Consider the following 19,233-nt stretch of genomic DNA (forward strand, 5'->3'; position numbering starts at 1 on the left):
TGGTCTTAACTATAGAAGAATTTCTTTAAAAATATGTAATCAAAAAAAAACTGACAAATTCAACTAATTAAAATTCAGAGCTTTTCAAGAAGACAAACCATAGACTAGAAGGAAATATTGCAAAAGCCATATCTGTTGAAGAACTATATATCCAAAGTATACAAAGAGCTCTTAAAATTCAACAATAAGAAAACAAACAGCCTGAGTAAAAGATGGGCAAAGTCCTGGAAATCGCACCAAAGAAGATACACAGATGGCAAATAAGCATATGAAAAGATGCTCAACATTATGTGTCATTAGGGAATTGCAAATTAAAACAACAGTGGGATATTACTACACACCTGTTGGAATGGCCCAAATCCCAAACATTGACAACACCAAATGCAGGCAGAAATGTGGAGCAACAGGAACTCTCATTTACTGCTGGTGGAAATGCAAAATGGTACAGCTCTTTGGAGGTCAGTTTGGCAGTTTCTTACAGATTAAACATATCTTACCATAGGGCATAGCAGTTGTGCTCATTTGTATTTATTCAAATGAGTTGAAAACTTGTCTACCCAAAAACCTGCACACATGTTTATAGTAGCTTTGTTTATAATTGCCAAGGCTTGGAAGCAACCAGGAAGTCAACCAAGGATAAATAAACTGATATATTCATGCAATGGAATATTATTCAGTGCTAAAAAAATAAATTATCAAGCCATGAAAAGACATGGAGGAGCTTTAAATGCATATTACTAAATGAAAAAAGCCAATCTGAAAAGGCTACATACTGTAAGATTCCAACATTGTGACATTCTGGAAAAGGCAAAACTATACAAACAGTGAAAAGATCATTGGTTGTCAAGGGTCAGGGGGAAGGAAAGGATGAATAGATGGAGTGCAGAGGATTTTTAGGGCAGTAAGTCTATTCTGTATCATACTATAATGGTGGATACATGTCATCATACTTTTGTCAAAACCTATAGAATGTACAATAGTACCATAAACCCTGATATAAAACTATGGACTTTGAGTAATAATGAGATGTCAGCATAGGTTCGTCAGTTGTAACAAATGTACCACCCTGGCGTAGCAGGTTGATAATGGGAGAGGCTGTGCATATGTCAGGCAGGAGCTTTATGGGAAATCTTCTGTACTTTCCACCCAAGTTGGCTGTGAACCTAAAACATAAAGTCTATTTTTTTTTTAATTCAGTACTTCTCTTCATCAAATGACACTGTAGAGAAGAGGAAAGACAAGACACGGGATAGAGAAGATAAATTTTCTTCTAGAAATAAGAAACATGTAAAAAGGTATTCAGCCTCATCAGTGATTAGGGAAAGGCAAGTTAAAACGCCTCTTCCTGTGAGATTCATTTTATACCCACTAGATTGGCAAAGATTAAGGAGTTTAGATAATATCAAATGTCAGTGCAAATACACATCAGTGGGAACTCTTAAGCAGTAAGGAGAGTGAACACTGACTTCGGAAAACTTTGGCACTGTTTTCTAGAAACCATGATAAACCCATTGGATGTTAACATAAATTACATATGTTTTGATGAAAAACAACTATTTTCCCAAAAAAGTTATTAAAGAGAGCATTGTTTTACATTTTTACAAATGTTTTTAATGTCTGGCTTAAAAGACAACTGGATTTTCCTACCTGCTTCACATATTCCATTAGCTGACAGGGTAATGATGTCACCATGCATCATGTAGTCTCTGGAATACCTCACTACACAGTCTTGATTGAGGGTCAGAAAGTCAGATCATGTCTTAGTGTTACTGTGAAATAGTTTTGGCCTCAGGGACCTCAGAGACCACCCACCAAACTACACTTTGAGAATTGCTGTGCTAGAGAGGAGGCTACTAGCCATGGGTGTCCAGTATGTTATAGGTAGCAATTGTTATTTAAAGGGAAGATTAAAGAAAGAAATCAGTGTCTTAATTGAGAGTAAGAAAGCTTCTATAATGTAACTACTGTTTAAATCTTAACCTCAGTTGACAGTTGGCTTTGCAGGTTTGCTTCAAGAAGGAAACATAAGTAATATTGTCCCTTCTGTCCTCCCTCCTCAGGGGCAACTGCTGTCATGAATTGAATGCATATTCCTCCAGTCTGGAGTTTTTTAGTGGACTTCTTATTGTTGTTGTGTTCTTATATATATTTTTGTGTATCTGAATAACATGTTTTCTATGTTTTAAAATTTATATAAACAGTATCATAGTCCAATGTGTATTTTAAACATTTTGTTTATAAATATATATTGTTGAACCTTTATACAAGACAGTAAGGGGTACAAATCTTAACTTTTTAGTTAAAATTTTATCTTTTTTTCCATTAATTAACTTCGCCCATTTTCCCTAAATACATGTTGCATTTTTTTCTTTCAGAATCCTTGAAAAATGGCTCTGCTACAGATGGTGGGAATAAAGTGTATTCTTTTCAGAATAGAAAACACCCTGAAAAGATGGCTAAATTAGGTATGTTGCTTTTCTGATTTCTGTAATCACTTTAGTTTTTTTTTTTATTAAGTGGAGGTTCTGGGGATTGAACCCAGAACCTTGTGTGTGCTAAGCATGAGCTCTACCACTAAGCTAAACTTTTCCCTCTGACTTCTGTAATTACTACTCACCCTTTCTCAGAAGGTATATTAACCACATTTCCCCCAGTTACCATCTCATTGCATTCACTAAAAGAATGATGAGGTAAACAGCAAGTTTATACTGTATAGCACAGGAAACTATATTCAATATCTTACAGTAACTTATGGTGAAAGAGAATATGAAAATGAATATATGTATGTTCCTATATGACTGAAGTATTGTGCTGTACATCAGAAATTGACACAACATTGTAAACTGACTATACTTCAATAAAGATTTTTTTAAAAAGCTAAAAGAATGATGAGGGGTATTATTTTATATCATATAATATTGAGCATACTTTATTATATACAGTAGTTTTTTTCATGCTCGGATGTCTCCTGTTCTTAGCTAGGTTATAAGCGTCTCATAGTAGAAACTCTCTTTAATTTCTCCCACAATATCTAGCATAGCTTCTTAACTAATTTTTGTTAAGTAAATGAGTGATATAAGTCACACAGATATTCTGAATTTATTAAATAAGAGTTTTACACTTATAGACATACAAAAAAAGTATTATTTGTATTATAGAAAACTATATAAATTGTTAGGAATCAGTTGTTAATAACATTTTTCTTACCCAAGTTATGACTTATACTAATTACATATGAATTCCTGATTTTCAGAGGACTAGACTTAAATAAATTACATAGAACATTAAAATTAAACTGGCAATTTAATTCCTTTATAAAATTCAGATGGCACTATATTTGGACCCTGTGGTATAGAAGCGTCATCACTTTTGAAAGCTTGAGGAAAGGAAATAACATGTGAAACACTTTAAAAATTAAGTAGATCCACAAGTATATGAATGCTTGGGAATACCAAAAAAGTTAAGAGCACGGGAATAATAATAAACTACCTGCTAAAATGTAATTGTTGTGTAAGAGGACTTTTAATCTATAATTATAGAACATCTATATATATTTCTTAAGTGGTGTATTTTTGTGCAATCATTCTAGCCAATGATTATGTAAACATTCAAGGTAGAGTGAAAATCACCCTTATTAAATATTGACACTGATGAGGGACATATAAGAAGTAATTATGAAACCTGTATTTCTGAACATAATATAATTTAATCATTTGCAAAATCCACTTTTTCTGAAAGGTATATTATATGCATCGTTAATTTTGAACTTAACATGGTACATACAATAATTTACATTAGTTGATGTGTTTCTTAGTGTTAGTGTCTACATCAAGAAATCAAAAGTTTTTTTTAACCTGTTAAAATGTATATATATATATATATATGCACATACATATATTTATATATTTTTTTCTGGTCTCTTTACAGCTTCAGAACTAGCGAAAACACCAAAAAAAAATGTCTCATTCAATTTGAAGAATGATCCTGAAATTATGATAGACATTCCTCAATGTAGCAAAGGTAAGATTTTTATCTCAGTTGTTTAAAGAGAGTTTTCATAGTCGCTTCAAGTTACAGAATGTTACTTTTTTCTTGTCTAAATGCATTTTTATATATATTTTTTCTGTTCTGAAAATTCATTCAACCAATGCAGTTAATACCCTAACCTGTGTACTTCAGTATATACGTATTTAGCTGTCAGTAAAAGGGAAAAATACCTGTGCTGGTTGAAGCTGTACAAATTGACAGGGCCAATTAGAAGCAGTCTTAAAATCCTGTTGTCATTTGCTTGAGTAGCCAAATGTGCATGGAAGATTTGCTTTGGCAAATACTACTTGAAATAAGGCTTTTGAGGTTTAGAATTCTTACAGTTTGTGGAGAATTGTGGAGTAGTTGTTTCTGAATAACCTGTTCCAAGTAGATTAAACAGTGTACTTTTTAAATAATAAGCAATGAAAAAGACTGCACTTTTTCTTGTTACATGAATGCTATGGAAGTGTAGGACGTAGATGTCACTAATGGGAGTAATCATAAAATGAATAGTGACCTTTCGGCCTGTAGTGGAGATGCAATTAATTGAGAATTCAATAATATGTAGTGGTTTCTGGGTAGAAACTGCGACCCTGCTTTTAATGAAACTAGGCTATGGTGAAAAATGTAGTAAGTAATGGTTTTTTGTTTCATTTTTTAGGGCATTCTGCTTCAGACAAAGTTCAGTTGAAGGTAAGCAGTTGACTAAAAACAAGCAAAAACCTTAGTGTTACAAAGTAAGACATGATATAAATTTTCCATTTCATCTCTTTGGGTAGTATTTTACAGGTATTTGCCCATTAAATACTTTACTCATAGATGAAGAATCTGAGGTTCAGAGAGGTGAAGTGTCTTGTCTAAGTTCACCAAACTAGGAAGGAGAAGAGCTGGAAAATGAAGCCAGGTTTTTCTGGATCCAACTGTCATGCCTTTTCTGTGCAGGAACTATTCCTGGGTATTTTTAGCTTGGCCTGGAAATGTGTTGACTTGGTTTTTCTTTTGTATATAATGTTCTTTTGTTTCTTGGGAGATTGATCCCAAGATCCATTAAATCCATTAATCTATCGTTTTACAATTTACACTTGAAAACTAAGTTGGCTTTGGTAAATTCATTCCATGGTAGCTGACAATAATTGACAAGTTTATCCTCTCCTTTGTGTTTTTGTGGTTTTGTTTTTTCATTATACATTGTCACGTGGCCCTGCCTGGATGTGGGCAAGCCCAGATGGGCATGGATGAATCCAGGACAATGAGTATGCAAGTGGTGAGTGTGTCCAGGCCTGGTGGCTGTAGATTTAGACATGCCTGGACTTGTGTACAGGTTAAGTTGAGGAAACCCCTCATAATAATGTGAGTATAGACATTCAAGGCCATGTGCAGGAGTGTCCTATTCAGGCAAGTCCAGGTATGGGATTAGACATGTCAGAGCTTCCCTTGTCTTTAATAATGTTTTTTTCCCATGTTATATCTTGTATATTGCACTACTATAAAAGGAAAAAACTTTCCCATAATCCAGTCAAGAATTTAGATATATTAGCGCATTCTTTTTCAAGTTGTGGATTACAACACATTAGTTGATCTTGTTGGTTCCCTAAAAGACCATCAGAAAACCTGTTAATCAGTGGTATTATACCTACCACGAAAAGAGAGAACGCCGCTCTGAGAAAGTCTCAGTGCATTGTCTTAGAAGGGGGAGTTCAGGAAAGAATATGTGTAGGGCTTGGGGATTTGGACTTGAGGGATTTAAGGCACATCTATCAAGATGGGGAACTGATCTGTATTAGACAAAATTCATGACATGGTGTTTTAGGAGTAGTGGACATAGTGAGGAGAGGGTCTTGAACTGAATTTTGATAAGTAAATCAATATTTGATAAGCAAACTGTTGGCTCTGGTGACTAATCTACTGCCCTGATGGTAGAACAGGTTCCCCAAATGAGCAAACTGTCAAGATAAATTAGTTTGCAGAAATATCAGTAGCAAACAGTGACGTTATTATTTGATAGCCTTGTCTTTTTGAGCAAGAATTTTCTGAAATGGTTATTTTGACACAAATATTCTCAGACCTGATAATTAAGCTCTATGGATATAGGTTGTCTCAACTCTCAATCTTTTTATTTGTTTGTTTTGTTTTGGGGGGGGTAATTAGGTTTACTAATTTATTTTTATTTAGCAGAGGTACTAGCTAGGGATCAAACCCATGACCTCATGCATGCTAAGTGTGCACTCTACCACTGAGCTATACTGTCCCCCTTCAACTTTCAATCTTGAAATCAGTTTAGTATGACATGATCTACAGTTTTAAAAGTGAAATTGTATAAGCATTATTTTATTATAATTTGTTTCAATTGTATAGGCACGTGTGTACTGGATCAAAGTAGCAAAATATTAAAAAAGAATTTTGAGGATCTGGATCAAAAAAGTTTGAAATATACTGTGATATACCTTATAAACCCGTTGGGATCAGCTCCATTATTATAATACTCTTCTTAATACCCCAAATCAAAATTTAGTTAGTTATATTTGTAACTAGCACCAACAACCTATCACAAGACAACAGACTTAAATTTTTTGTCCTATTTTCATGTTACCAAAAGAAAAAAAAAATGGTACTTTATTTATCAGTACCGTTGAAAGTTAACATGTATACAACAGTGGGCATCTTAGTGTGCTAGGAATTAAATGGTGGTAAAATATGTTCTGTGAGGAAAAGAAAAACATACTTTATACCTCTATAAAATGTTAAAAAATTTACAAATACAGGGGGAGGGTATAGCTCAAGTGGTAGAGCACATGCTTAGCATGCATGAGGTCCTGGGTTCATTCCCACTAACTACTCTAAAAATAAATAAACCTAATTACCTCCCCCACTCCTGCCAAAATAAAATAACTAAATAATACAATGATAAATATATAAAAATTTAAAAATTCAGAAGTAAAAAGTAAAAATCTCTGTGTATTAATTCTGTAAGGAGGGGAGAAAAAGAGATTTCTACTTTTTACTTCTGTATTTTTACATTTTTAAACATTTTACAGAAGTATAAAGTATGTTTTTCTTTATAAAAAAATACATTCTGTTAATATGATGGTGAAGAGTGGTAGATAAAATTATGTTTTTTCTTGACAGAATAATAGAAGTACATACTTCACAGATGTCTGGAATACAGCTTCTAGAATCACTCTACGAATCCCTTGGAGTTTTGTCTTACCATTTTTGTTGTTGTATTCTATTTTTTTCCCCAATGAATTCATTTGTTGTCTTGTAGGACGTAGGTTCATCTAGTGCTAATGTTATCTGTTGAAAACAAAATGTCTTTCTTCTTTTCTTGCCTTTCACTCAGATCTGTCATTAATTTCCATGTCATTATTATTGGACTATTTAAACTATTAATTGCTTTTTTCTTTTTAAACAGAACAATGATAAAAGTGAATTTCTGTCAACAGCACCTCGTGGGCTACGGAAAAGATTAATAGGTGTGTATTTCTTTTTACACTGATTTTTAATAAAAAAAAGATATAGATCTAAACAAGGGCAGTAATGGTTAAGTATAGAGGTTTTAGTCTTGGAATGCATGTTTTTCTCTTTGGCCTGCCACTTACAGGGACCTATGTCTCAGGTGTTTCATTTGCAGAATAGGGATAATAATGGTACCAGCCTCAGAGCTGTTTTGAGATTAACTGAAGTAAAGGATGTCAGAAGTGCTTAGTGTAGTGCTTGACCTTGATATTTGCTTAACAGGTGTTAGCTATTATTATCTTTTATTAATATAACTACTTATTGCTATTTCTTTTCATGAAAAAAAGGATTTGTTCATGTCCTCAATTAGACTGTAGATTCCTTAAGGGCAAGGACCGTAATATTTTAACTTTAACACTTAGCACTGCCTTTCACATTAAAATCAATAGATACTGAGTTTAGTTAAGATGTCTCTCCAATAAAATAACATGCCTTTTAGTATATTTGCTTTGAGACAGTTTGGGAAGTGGTTCTATTGATTTATTTAGAAAATATATATTGAAATAATTTTAAATATTCACAGCTGTACTGGATGTTATACAAAGCCAAGTAAACAGACATGGGTCCCACTTTCAGGGAAATTAAAAATGGTTTTGGGTTTTTAAATATTTAACTTTGGAGCAAATGACTTTGTTGACCTTTATATTTCAGGATGTCAACTCCTTTCTTAGGGTTGACCCCTTGACAGTAATATTAGCTAATATCGTCAAATTGATGCTATACCCCTTCTCTTTTCAAGGGTAGAGTTGATAATACTACATTTTTATCAACATAAAAATAATAATACTAAGTGATTGGATATGTGAAGCTATAAGAGATGATATATGCAGTTACGATTATTATTTTGTCAGATAACATCCCACCTCCTAAGTTTCCTACATACCCCGCAGAAGAATCCTTCTTCAGAGAGAAGGTGAACTTCCTCTTCCTTCTCAATCACCACCAAACAAATATACCTACGTGTGTGATGTATACATGTAAATAGGGTAAAGATGTTTTCTGGCACCTCCTACCACTTCTAACCCATGCGTCTACCATGGGCAGCAATCAATGGAAATCTGAATCTGCTAAGCTATATGTGTGCCCACAAAATCAGGCATTTTTTTTTCCTTCTTTTTTTTTTTAGTATTATATTTGTTATATGCTGACTCTAGATATTCTGAAATATATCTATTGTTCAAAATAGTGATTTGCTTAAAGTTATTTCATTCATATTTTGAAAGTTAATCTTTTATAATAGTTTTATACTTATTGAGTGTAACACTAATTTTATCCTTAATGATTATAAAACTAGCTTTATTATTTCTGGAGGGTGGTGAGGGTGGCCATGGTTTGTTTAAAAATATAATTCTTATATCAACTCTGGATGGATTCTGCCTGTGTATTGGTAGTACTTATAACTATCGTTTATCAAGTGCTATGTCAGTTAGGATGGCATTTTCAGTAGGAAACAATGGAAAATTCTACAATAATGGCTTAAGCCATAGACATTGAAGTATCTCATAAAGAAATCTAGAGATACACAGTTCCCTGGTTGATGTGGTGACTTAACAGTCTTGAAGGATCCAGTTTCTTCCTATCTTTCTGCTTTGCCACTGGCATCATGATCTTTAGGCTTGATATTTTATACTGCAAAATGGCTTCCATAGCATTATGCCGTGGGTATAAGTAAGGGGCTTTTCTTCTGTAAGTGAGAAACATCTTTCCTAGAAGCTTCCGGCAAATTTACCCTGAAGTTTCATTGGTTAAAGGGTTACATAGCCAACCGTAGTTGCAAAGGATGCTGAGAGAGCACGTATCTGGCAAAGGTGAAAAGACAACTAAATTACCATGATTGTTTATCCCATAGGGTGGAGCACACTGCCAGATTTTACAAAGAGTTCTATTAGCAAGGAAGAAGGAAAGCGTTCCTATGTGTCAGGCATTGTTAGTTGCTCTACGTGTATTTCAGTGTCATCTTCACAATGGTTTTTTAAATTAAGTACTGTTAGCCTCATCTGATAAGTGAGGAAACTGGTACTCAGAAAACTTATATAACTGGCTCAGGTGAAACCATCATTAAGTAGTGACAAAACCAGAAGTCCCAGTCTCTTACTTCAAAGCCCACACTCTTCCTTTAACCCCACAATGTCTCTCTTGTCAAACTGTCCAATTTCCCCAATTGCTTGTTTCCCCCACAGTTCCAAGGTCTCATTCTGACAGTGAAAGTGAATATTCTGCTTCCAACTCGGAGGATGATGAAGGGGCTTCACAAGAATATGAAGAGGACACTAATGAAGTCATACTGAGTGAAAAGATTCAAGCTCAGAATAGAGTAGCTTCAGCTCCTGTTTGCAAAGAAACACCATCCAAGAAAATGAAAAGAGACAAAACAGTAAGTGGAGAGAGAGACTTCAGCCTTAAAGAAAAATTATGTAATATCTCAAAGTTAAGCTACCTGAGGGAAAAGATCCAAATTGGAGGATCAACATACTTTTTTTTCTTCATTTTTCTACATTTTTGCAGCGTTTCACATACATTCTCATATATTGTCTGTTTCTGAACTTTGTGTCCTGGCCTGTCTGCATCCATATTCATTTATCAGTACCATAACATGTGCTGAAGGTGACAATTCAGTTGGATAAAAATGAGCTTTTAAGTAAAGATTGATTGGATAATCGGAGGCAAGACTTTTCAGTACATACTTTTTTATATACTTTCATTTTTGTAACACGTCGATGTGTGCAAGTCAGTGTAAGTAATAAATGATGTGACTGTGGATCCACGCTGAGTTGTTTGGAAGAACACTGCAGACACCTTGGCCTGAGAATAGGCTCAGGACCCTGGCGTTCTCTGTAAAGACGCAGAGCAGTGCAGGAAGCCTGCTGCTTGAATGGCTTTCCATTCCTTGCTTTCCACCATGGAGTCAGTCCTGCCCAACAGTAGAACATGAGGGAGTCATTTTACTGGCATAGTAGGCGAGTCTTCTTTTCCCTCGCTGTTGCTGTCTCTCTCATGTTCACAGTTCCTCAGCTGTGCTAATATTAAAGGATTTGTCAAGACTGTGTGAGGCAAAACAAAGGTCCTGATATCTAAATGGGAATTATATGTTGGAATTTAGGAATCATTTTTGGGAACAGTCTGCTTCAATCTAGTCATTTCTTTAACTTTATGGTCCTAAAAGTTTTATTACTAGAATTAAATTTGCTTGGTCCTTAATCTCTGTTGTTTCAAAAAGAAAATGCTGACTACCAAATAAAGAATTTCACATATCCTATTTTTTTGCTAATATTACTGTCTAGTTTTGATATAAAGCAAGTATCTGAAACTAAGAACTGGCATTGCTTTGTCCCCTTTTAGAGTGACTTAGTAGAAGAGTATTTTGAAGCCCACAGCAGTTCAAAAGTTTTAACCTCTGACAGAACGCTGCAAAAACTAAAGCGAGCTAAACTGGATCAGGTATGTTGCAAGGAATGTTACTTCTAAACATTCTTATTGTGAGCTGAAAAATATACTACGTAAGCACCAAATCTAAAGAGTACGTATACACAGACAGCATTAATGTCCCAATAAAATGGAACACAGATTAATGTCATGTAACTATTACATATTTTATTATGTACATGGTAGACAGTTCACTGGATTAGAATTCTGTTTGACACACTATAAGTATACATTTTTTTCTCTTATTACTTTATCATTTCTTCAGCATCTATAATAATCATCAGGGTCATAGTTTCTTTCCTATCTGTGTACCATTAATCTCTGTTCTTCATTTAACTCACATATTCACTGAACCTCACACTAGTCATAAAGCAAAGACTGTGACCCGACTCAGTTACAAACTTTGCAAAAAGCAGAGGGTATTCTGCTTCTTGATATTATGGAAAGTCTGTCCAGTGTAATAAGGTAACAAGGTTACTATATACTATAGTCCTGGGGCGTCATTTTATAATCAATACCATATAGTTATGCTCAGGGCTTTGATACCTCCCTAGGAGAGGACACAGAACCATCTGAATAAGAAAATTTTGTATTAGAAAGTGGGCTGGGTAATTTAAGTCAAGAAGAAGAGTTGGTTGTTGGTTCAAGGAGTAGCAAGATATTTTATTCTCTGCAAACTAGAATTCAGTGCAGTTTTCTAAGGTGCACAGACAAGGCTTTTGACAGAGTTTTCAAGCTACAGAAGAGAAGAGAATATGGGGTAAGCCTCTATGTCCTGGATGGCCTGGTGCTTTGTGGTTGGGGTTTTTTATTTTATTTTCTGTAGGTTTTTTTGTTTTGTTGTTTTCCCCTCCCGGCTCGTTGGTACTACAACTCAGATCACAGACTAGGTGAAAACATGTATCAGCAAACCAAGTTGTTCCAAGGAAGAAACGGCACTAACGTGTGTTTAGTGCTTGTATTTTCATATAAGCAACATGGGGGAAGGATAAATGGATCTGTGGTCAAAATAGGACTTCATAGGACCTGGAGACTAAAAGATCTCTCAGTGGCTGAATGGAACACCTGTTATCGATAATGAGGGAAAGGAAGTTCTTTCTTTGATTGTGGACATAGCTAACGGATACAGTCTCAGTAGCATGTGTAAATTATTTATTTCTCATATCTGTGGGTCAGCTTGGGTGGGGGAGTTGGCTGATCTAGGCTTTGCTCCATGTCTCTTTTCCTTGTTGGATCTCCTTGGAAGGCTAGCAGAGGCATGTTCTTCTCATGACAATATCAGAGATATAAGAGAATAAGTGGAAAAATGCAAGACCTCTTGAAGCCTGGGCTCAAAACTGGCTCACTGTCACATCTCCCTCATTCTAGTGGCCACACTGAATCACATGGCTGAAAACAAAGTCAAAGAGCAGGGAACTGGACTCCACCTGTTCAGTGGGAAGGATTACAAAATCAGGGCAAAGGGTAAGGATGTAAGGCGGGGCAAGTACTGGGGCCAGTAGTGTGATCCTGTACAGATACTAAAGCCTGAAATGAAGGCTCATAGGTACAATAACATTTCAGAGTTCATGCTAAGTGTGAATATGCGCTGATACTTCGGTATAAACGGCTACTGCAAAAAGTGAGCTGTGTTTGATTCAGCAGCGAGCGTGAATTTCCAAGTTTTAGGTGCAGAACAATTCATCTTCCTTAGTTTATTTACGTTACTATTTTTAAAACTATACCATACTTATCAAAGATAAAGGATTTGTTAGAAATAGCTTTTGGCAGTCCCACTCCTGGGCATATATCTGGTGAAAACTATAATTCAAAACGACACATACACCCCAGTGTTCATAGCAGCACTGTTCACAATAGCCAAGACACGGAAACAATCTAAATGTCCATCAACAGATGAATGGATAAAGACACACACACACACACACACACACACATGTATTACTCAGCCATAAAAAAGAATGAAGTAATGCTATTTGCAGCAACATGGATGAACCTAGAGATTATCATATTAAGTGAAACAAGTCTGAGAAAGAGAAATATATGATACCACCTATATGTGGAATCTAAAAAAAATAGGAATTTTATTTACAAATTAGAAATAAACTCACGGACATAGAAAACAAACTGTGGTTACCAAAGGGGAAAAGTGGAGACAGATAAATTAGGAGTTCAGGCTTAACAGATACACAATACTATATATAAAATAGATAAACAACAAGGACCCACTCTACAGCACAAGGAACTGTATTCAATGTCTTGTCATAAATTATAGTGGAAAAGAATCTGAATATATATATATATATATTCTGAACTGCTTTGCTGTATACCTGAAACAGACATTGTAAATCAACTACACTTCAATAAAAAATAAAAGAAATAGCTTTTGGAAGAGGAGCAGTGAATTTTACTGATGATAATAATAAATTATAAAAAAACTTTAATATTTTCTGAGAATTAACATTGAACTCTTACCTCAAACTTTTACATTTTTCAAATCCATAGGTTTTTAAAAGTCTGGATTTGTTGTCAAAGCTGGGAGGCAGGTTTAATCATCTCCTTATGGTAGCAATCTTTTTAGAAATTAAAGCCTTATGTTTGAAATTTATAATCACTGTAAGTAGTTCTAGACAAAACTTAGCAAATTGTTTTCTGTTTTACGTATTTGTATTAAAAGGAACATTTAAAGTATTTTAAGAAGACATTTAAATCGTGTTTGAAGTATTATGTGTATTCGGTTGATGCAGTCATTACTGAACCTGATTAAAGTAATACGTCCATTAATGACCTCTTCTAACCTCTGCCTCTAAGGAAACATTTTTAGTTTGGATTGATTTGATGTATGTGGCTTGAGAGTGATTTTCTTCCCTCCCTCTTCCTTTTCTTTAAAGCAAACTTTGCGTAACTTATTGAGCAAGGTTTCTCCTTCCTTTTCTGCTGAACTTAAACAACTAAATCAACAATACGAACAATTATTTCATAAATGGATGTTGCAGTTACAGTAAGTACTGTCGTCATTGCAAACCCTTATAAAATAAAGAATAATATTTATTTATATAGTCTAAGTTAAAAGCAAAGCAATTTGACATTTAATTTTCTTTTTGCAGTGAACTTGATATGTATTTTTATTTATATATAAAATCTGAAAAATAGGTGTTTTCCCAGTTTTATTATGCAAATGTAGAAATGAATATTGTTATATGACTCTTTTTAGAAGTTCCAGTTTTCAAGAAATTTGTCTTTTCTAAGTTTATCAAATTTGAAAGCTATCAGTAAAACAGCCTTTCTTAGAATGATAGATAATTACTAATAAAAATATTTGAAAATATAATTTGCCAAGATTGATAAATACATCAATTAGATTTTAATCCAGTTTTTCACAGCAAAATTCCTAAAATGAAATACATTTTCTTTTCTCTTAATCTCATTATATACATATACTATAGACCTTCAGAATTTCATATCTGTTCTTATAAACATTATTTTACCATTTAAAATTATTTCTTAGAATATTTTTTCAATTTTATCATTTTTCACATACTTTAGGTTAAATTTTAAATTTTCATTAAAATACCTAGAATAACAATTAAAATTAAGGGTTTTTTTTACTATAATTACTTTCATACTTGTATTAAAAAGGACCTTAGTATAAAGAAGTGCTTAAAGTTTATGTTAAAATGTGAATGTCCAGTAAATACATAGGAACTGCCACAGTTTTCCGCAATTGATCCTGGTTTTCTTTTGCCAATAATACATCAAAGGATTATGCTAGTAGGAGAATGATTATCTTCCCTGTTAGGACCTCTGCTTCTCTCAATCATCATTTATGGATCTGTTCATTATAAGTGTTTTTAAGGTAGATCTTCACTCTGATCCCATCCCCCAGTTCACCAAGTCTTCCTTCTTCCTGGATGTCAGCTTCGATAGCTGGATTTGCTTTACTTGTCAGCCCAGACCTCATAGTCAGCTCCTTTAATAGGATTGCTAGTTCTCTGAACTCCCTTGCTGTTTTTCTGTTGCTTCTGCCTTGCTAATCTCGGCCTTTGGGGGTTATCTCTTTTCTGTTTTTCTATTTCTATGCTATCCTGCATTGCTACAGAGCATTACACTAGTAATGTTTCTGACTGGCCTCTGTACACAATGATGGAGTTGAACTTCAGCTTAACCCCTAGTGCTTGGTGTTCTGGGTCATCTCATTCACTCTCTTGTCTTCAGCTGCTTTTTGTATGTGAATAGCTCCCATAACTGTATCTCTTGCCCAACCAGATCTCACTCCTCAGCAGCAGACATGAATGTATATTGGAAATTTCCATACGGATGTCCTATAAATAATTCAATACACATAAAATTTAACTCATCTTAAACCCATCATTCCCACCTGCCCCTACTACCTAGTGTAATGTCACCCCCTTCATGTAGTTGCCTATGCCAAAAAACTGAGCCACTCTTAGTATTCCCTCCCCCTTCCCTTCCATATCTAATCATTCTCCAAATCCAACTGATTTGACCTATAAAGGTCTTGACACCTTACATTTTTCTCCATGACACCTAATTCTAGTCCGTAGTCTTTGTGGTTTTGCTCTCCTTATCCATTCCCCGACTCAGCCAGTGTAATCTTTCTAAAAAGATTATATTACTTTCCTACTTAAAACCTTTCAGTTAACACCTATTACTTTTCAGTGCTTGTATTCCTTAGAATAAAATCCAATTAGTGTCTTAGTTGACTTAACAAGACCTTTGTGACCTGGCCCCTGCTTACTTTTCCGTTTTAATCTATCAATTAAAACTACTTCAGCCTCTAAAACGTTTTAGTGCCTTGTACGTACCATGTTCTCCCTTGCCTCCAGGCATCTGTCACTTGAAAGGTAATAGGAGCTGGAGAGAAAGCTACTGAAAATTGGAACTATAAGCTTGGTGTACAGATAATAAAATTGTGTTTTTGCTTTATATATAAGCTGGGAATCAGTATAGTTAGCCATTCCCATTCTTCCTGTATTTTTTATAAGCTCAAATTAAGGAAACTGATTGATTATAAAATTCGTAGTAAGAAGTACTGAACTTTAATTAATTTAATAAGAAAGTGTTATCTTTCTTACAGCCTGGGGTTCAACATTGTGCTTTACGGTTTGGGTTCTAAGAGAAATTTACTAGAAAGATTTCGCACCACCATGCTGCAAGATTGCCTTCATGTTGTCATCAATGGCTTCTTTCCTGGAATCAGTGTGAAATCAGTAAGTTTTAAAAATGTTAAAAGAAACAACATCATATCCACTGCCAACCCACACCCCCCATGTTAATGACGATGCTGTTTCACATTCTGGAGTGTCCGATTTTTGTTTTTAGCCTTCACAACAGGAGGACTGCATAGTGCTTAAGATCATGTGTTTGGACTAAGAGGGTTCTAACTTTGAATCCCCATCCTTGGATTTCCTTTTTGGTGACTGATAATGTATTAAATCTTAGGGAAATGTTAACTTTGTTTATAACACCGAATATCAACAGTACTTCTCTGAAAGACAGAATTATGGGGCACTTCAATTTTATTATACTTTTTTGTCACTTTCATACTCTAAAAATAATAAAAATATAAGTAATAGTTTATAGTTGTTTTTAAAAATGTCCTTAATGTTTGTGTCCTCTTTCATCTGATAAATCTACAGTGTTTAATATTTCTCATGTTGTAGGGGGGTGGGGTGGTTTGTTTGTTTTTACTACCTGCTTGTATTATTTTTACATCTTTGCTATTTCTTCCATTTCCTTTTAGCCATAACTTAAGCAAAAATGTGAATTAGATATATTTAAGTACCAGTTGAATTTTTGAAGTGATTTTTTAGACTTTTGGTGGGAAATCCAAATTCATTTTTAATTTATAAGAAAAGAATTGGTCTGCTAGTTGTATTCATCCTACATGACAGAGTAAGTTATAATTGATAAACCTCTTGCGTTTTTATGGCATAGATCCTGAATTCTATAACAGAAGAAGTCCTCGATCATATGGGTACTTTCCGCAGTGTACTGGATCAGCTAGACTGGATAATAAACAAATTTAAAGAAGGTAACATGAAATAGATGCTCTGGTCTTAGGGTGTAGCTAAGCATACACTTCTACTTATTTGTGTACTAGTATACACAAAAATGAGGATTATTTTAATAATGGCACTTCTCTCAGTGCTGATTTAGATTTAGATTTCTTTAAAATACTTTGTCCATTTTCTGTGAGCTTCACTTACCTAACAGGGAAGAATTTCTCCCACTACCTTGAATTTAGCCAAAAGCCTCTTATTTCAGAATAATTTTCAAGTTTTCTTTGGCCGCTGTGAAGTGCCTCCAGTTAATTGGTACATCTTTGTCTGATATTTTTATATTGTTTAATATGTTTATAAAGCATACTTACATCTTTATCCTGAGTAAATATCAATGCATTTGAATAATTTCATTTCTAAAATCTGTGGAATGAGGAAACACATTTGTTATTCTTTTGGTGTGAATGTTTTGTTTATATGCGTATTTCAGAAAATTAGAAATAAAATTAATTAGGTTCTAACAGTTGGCATTTAGTCATTGCTTAAGAATTAAATGGGGGAGGAGGATATACCTCAAGTGGTAGAGCGCATGCTTAGCATACACAAGGTCCTAGGTGCAATCCCCGGTACCGCCTCTAAAAATAAGTAAGTAAAACCTAATTACCTCCCCCTACTAATAAATGGAGTAATTGGTTATGCTTAATGATTTGATGGATAATTTCAATATTGTTTATATGCTTATTAAAATAGGTGCCTGGGTCCTTTTATATATTTATATACATATTATATGTTATAATAAATATATATATTTATATAAAATATATCTATAATTAGATGTTATGTTTTTACATAGTTATATAAATGTTATATAATTATGAATTATATAAACTAATTTTTATATTACATATATAATAATTGTTTATGTGTGTTTATGTATAATTTAAATAAAAAAAGTGACTGTAGTCACTTCTAGAATTTAAGGAACCTTGGACTTTCAAAATGTGTCATCTCAGAATCTTCATCACTATATTGTTCCTCTTTTCCCTCTATCCCCAATGGAAGAGAAATTTACTTATTCTTTCTAAAAGTCTCATCTTCCATTATAAATGCCAATGTCCCATTTCTTACCAACTCCTGAGGGACTTAGCAATGGTTTTAAAACATGTACAGAACTTTTTCCATCTTAAGAAAAAAATCTGCTTGATTCTGTTGCCCTTTCACACTATTTTATTTCCCTGTTTCAGTACAATTTGAGGGTTTTTGAAGACGAGTCTTGCCTTGTACTTTTTACTGATTTGTTTCTTAATTTCTTGCTTCTGTGCTACCTGAACTGTATGCTCAGAGAGGACCTGTAATTTCCTTCTTACTGAACACATTGACCTTGGCTCATCTTTTGTTTATATTGATCGCTCCAGTATTTGTTGGTGTTGACATCTCTGTCATGCAAATTCTTCCGTCATTGACTTTTGTGATATTCTGCCTCTCTGACCCTACTGATGGATGCCTTGAGCAATATCCTAAGCCCCTCCTCTCTTTTTCTGTCTCTTGACTTTTCTGATAATCAGGGTTTACTATATTCTCAATGACTAATGAGAACTTTTTTGGGGAGCATGTCCCCACTCCACTCCCACCTTGCAATTCAATATGTACAAATTCACTTTCAGTTCAATATCTGTCTTGCCTGATTAAAACTGCTTTCTTCATGGTCTGATTCAGGTGCTAACCATTCCACTTAAGTCTCTAACCACTCCAGTCCTTAGTAATTTCCAGTGAATTTCTTTTTTTCAAAGACTATAATAATGTCTTGCCTATCTTATGAGTGACTGACATATCTTCCCCAATAAATTGCATACCCCCAAGCAATAGTTTATTTTGCCCTGTACTACTTTGCTGTGTTCTAATACAGAGGCATTGCATGTGGTAAGGACTTCACAAGTACTCGCTGAAAATAATAATTGAATTCTCTTTCCTTTCAGATTCTTCTTTAGAACTCTTCCTTCTTATCCACAATTTGGATAGCCAAATGCTGAGAGGAGACAAAAGCCAGCAAATTATTGGACAGTTGTCATCTTTACGTAACATATACCTTATAGCATCTATTGATCACCTCAATGCTCCTCTCAGTAAGTTGAAGTGTTACTATTTTTTCCTTCTTGAGATACCAGTCTTACAAAATTCACTTTCTCAATGTTGTAAGTCGCAAGATTTTTGTTTTGCAGTACAGTTTTCCTTTGTTGCCTGTTTA

General features: G+C 34.2%; 1 protein-coding gene across 1 annotated transcript in view; it reads left to right on the top strand.

Annotated features, from left to right (window-relative positions):
- Nucleotides 1-19,233, top strand: part of ORC2 (origin recognition complex subunit 2) — a 37,246-nt gene that overhangs the window by 10,036 nt on the left and 7,977 nt on the right. Inside the window, exons 5-14 of the mRNA XM_010971875.3 lie at nucleotides 2,376-2,465; nucleotides 3,928-4,020; nucleotides 4,691-4,722; nucleotides 7,442-7,502; nucleotides 9,726-9,919; nucleotides 10,885-10,983; nucleotides 13,857-13,966; nucleotides 16,064-16,196; nucleotides 16,924-17,020; nucleotides 18,965-19,111. Of these exons, the coding sequence (XP_010970177.1) occupies nucleotides 2,376-2,465; nucleotides 3,928-4,020; nucleotides 4,691-4,722; nucleotides 7,442-7,502; nucleotides 9,726-9,919; nucleotides 10,885-10,983; nucleotides 13,857-13,966; nucleotides 16,064-16,196; nucleotides 16,924-17,020; nucleotides 18,965-19,111 (1,056 nt within the window). The remainder of the gene's footprint in view (nucleotides 1-2,375; nucleotides 2,466-3,927; nucleotides 4,021-4,690; nucleotides 4,723-7,441; nucleotides 7,503-9,725; nucleotides 9,920-10,884; nucleotides 10,984-13,856; nucleotides 13,967-16,063; nucleotides 16,197-16,923; nucleotides 17,021-18,964; nucleotides 19,112-19,233) is intronic.

The sequence above is a fragment of the Camelus bactrianus genome, chromosome 5 (genome assembly GCF_048773025.1).
Source record: "Camelus bactrianus isolate YW-2024 breed Bactrian camel chromosome 5, ASM4877302v1, whole genome shotgun sequence".
In the NCBI taxonomy this organism is placed as follows: domain Eukaryota; kingdom Metazoa; phylum Chordata; class Mammalia; order Artiodactyla; family Camelidae; genus Camelus; species Camelus bactrianus.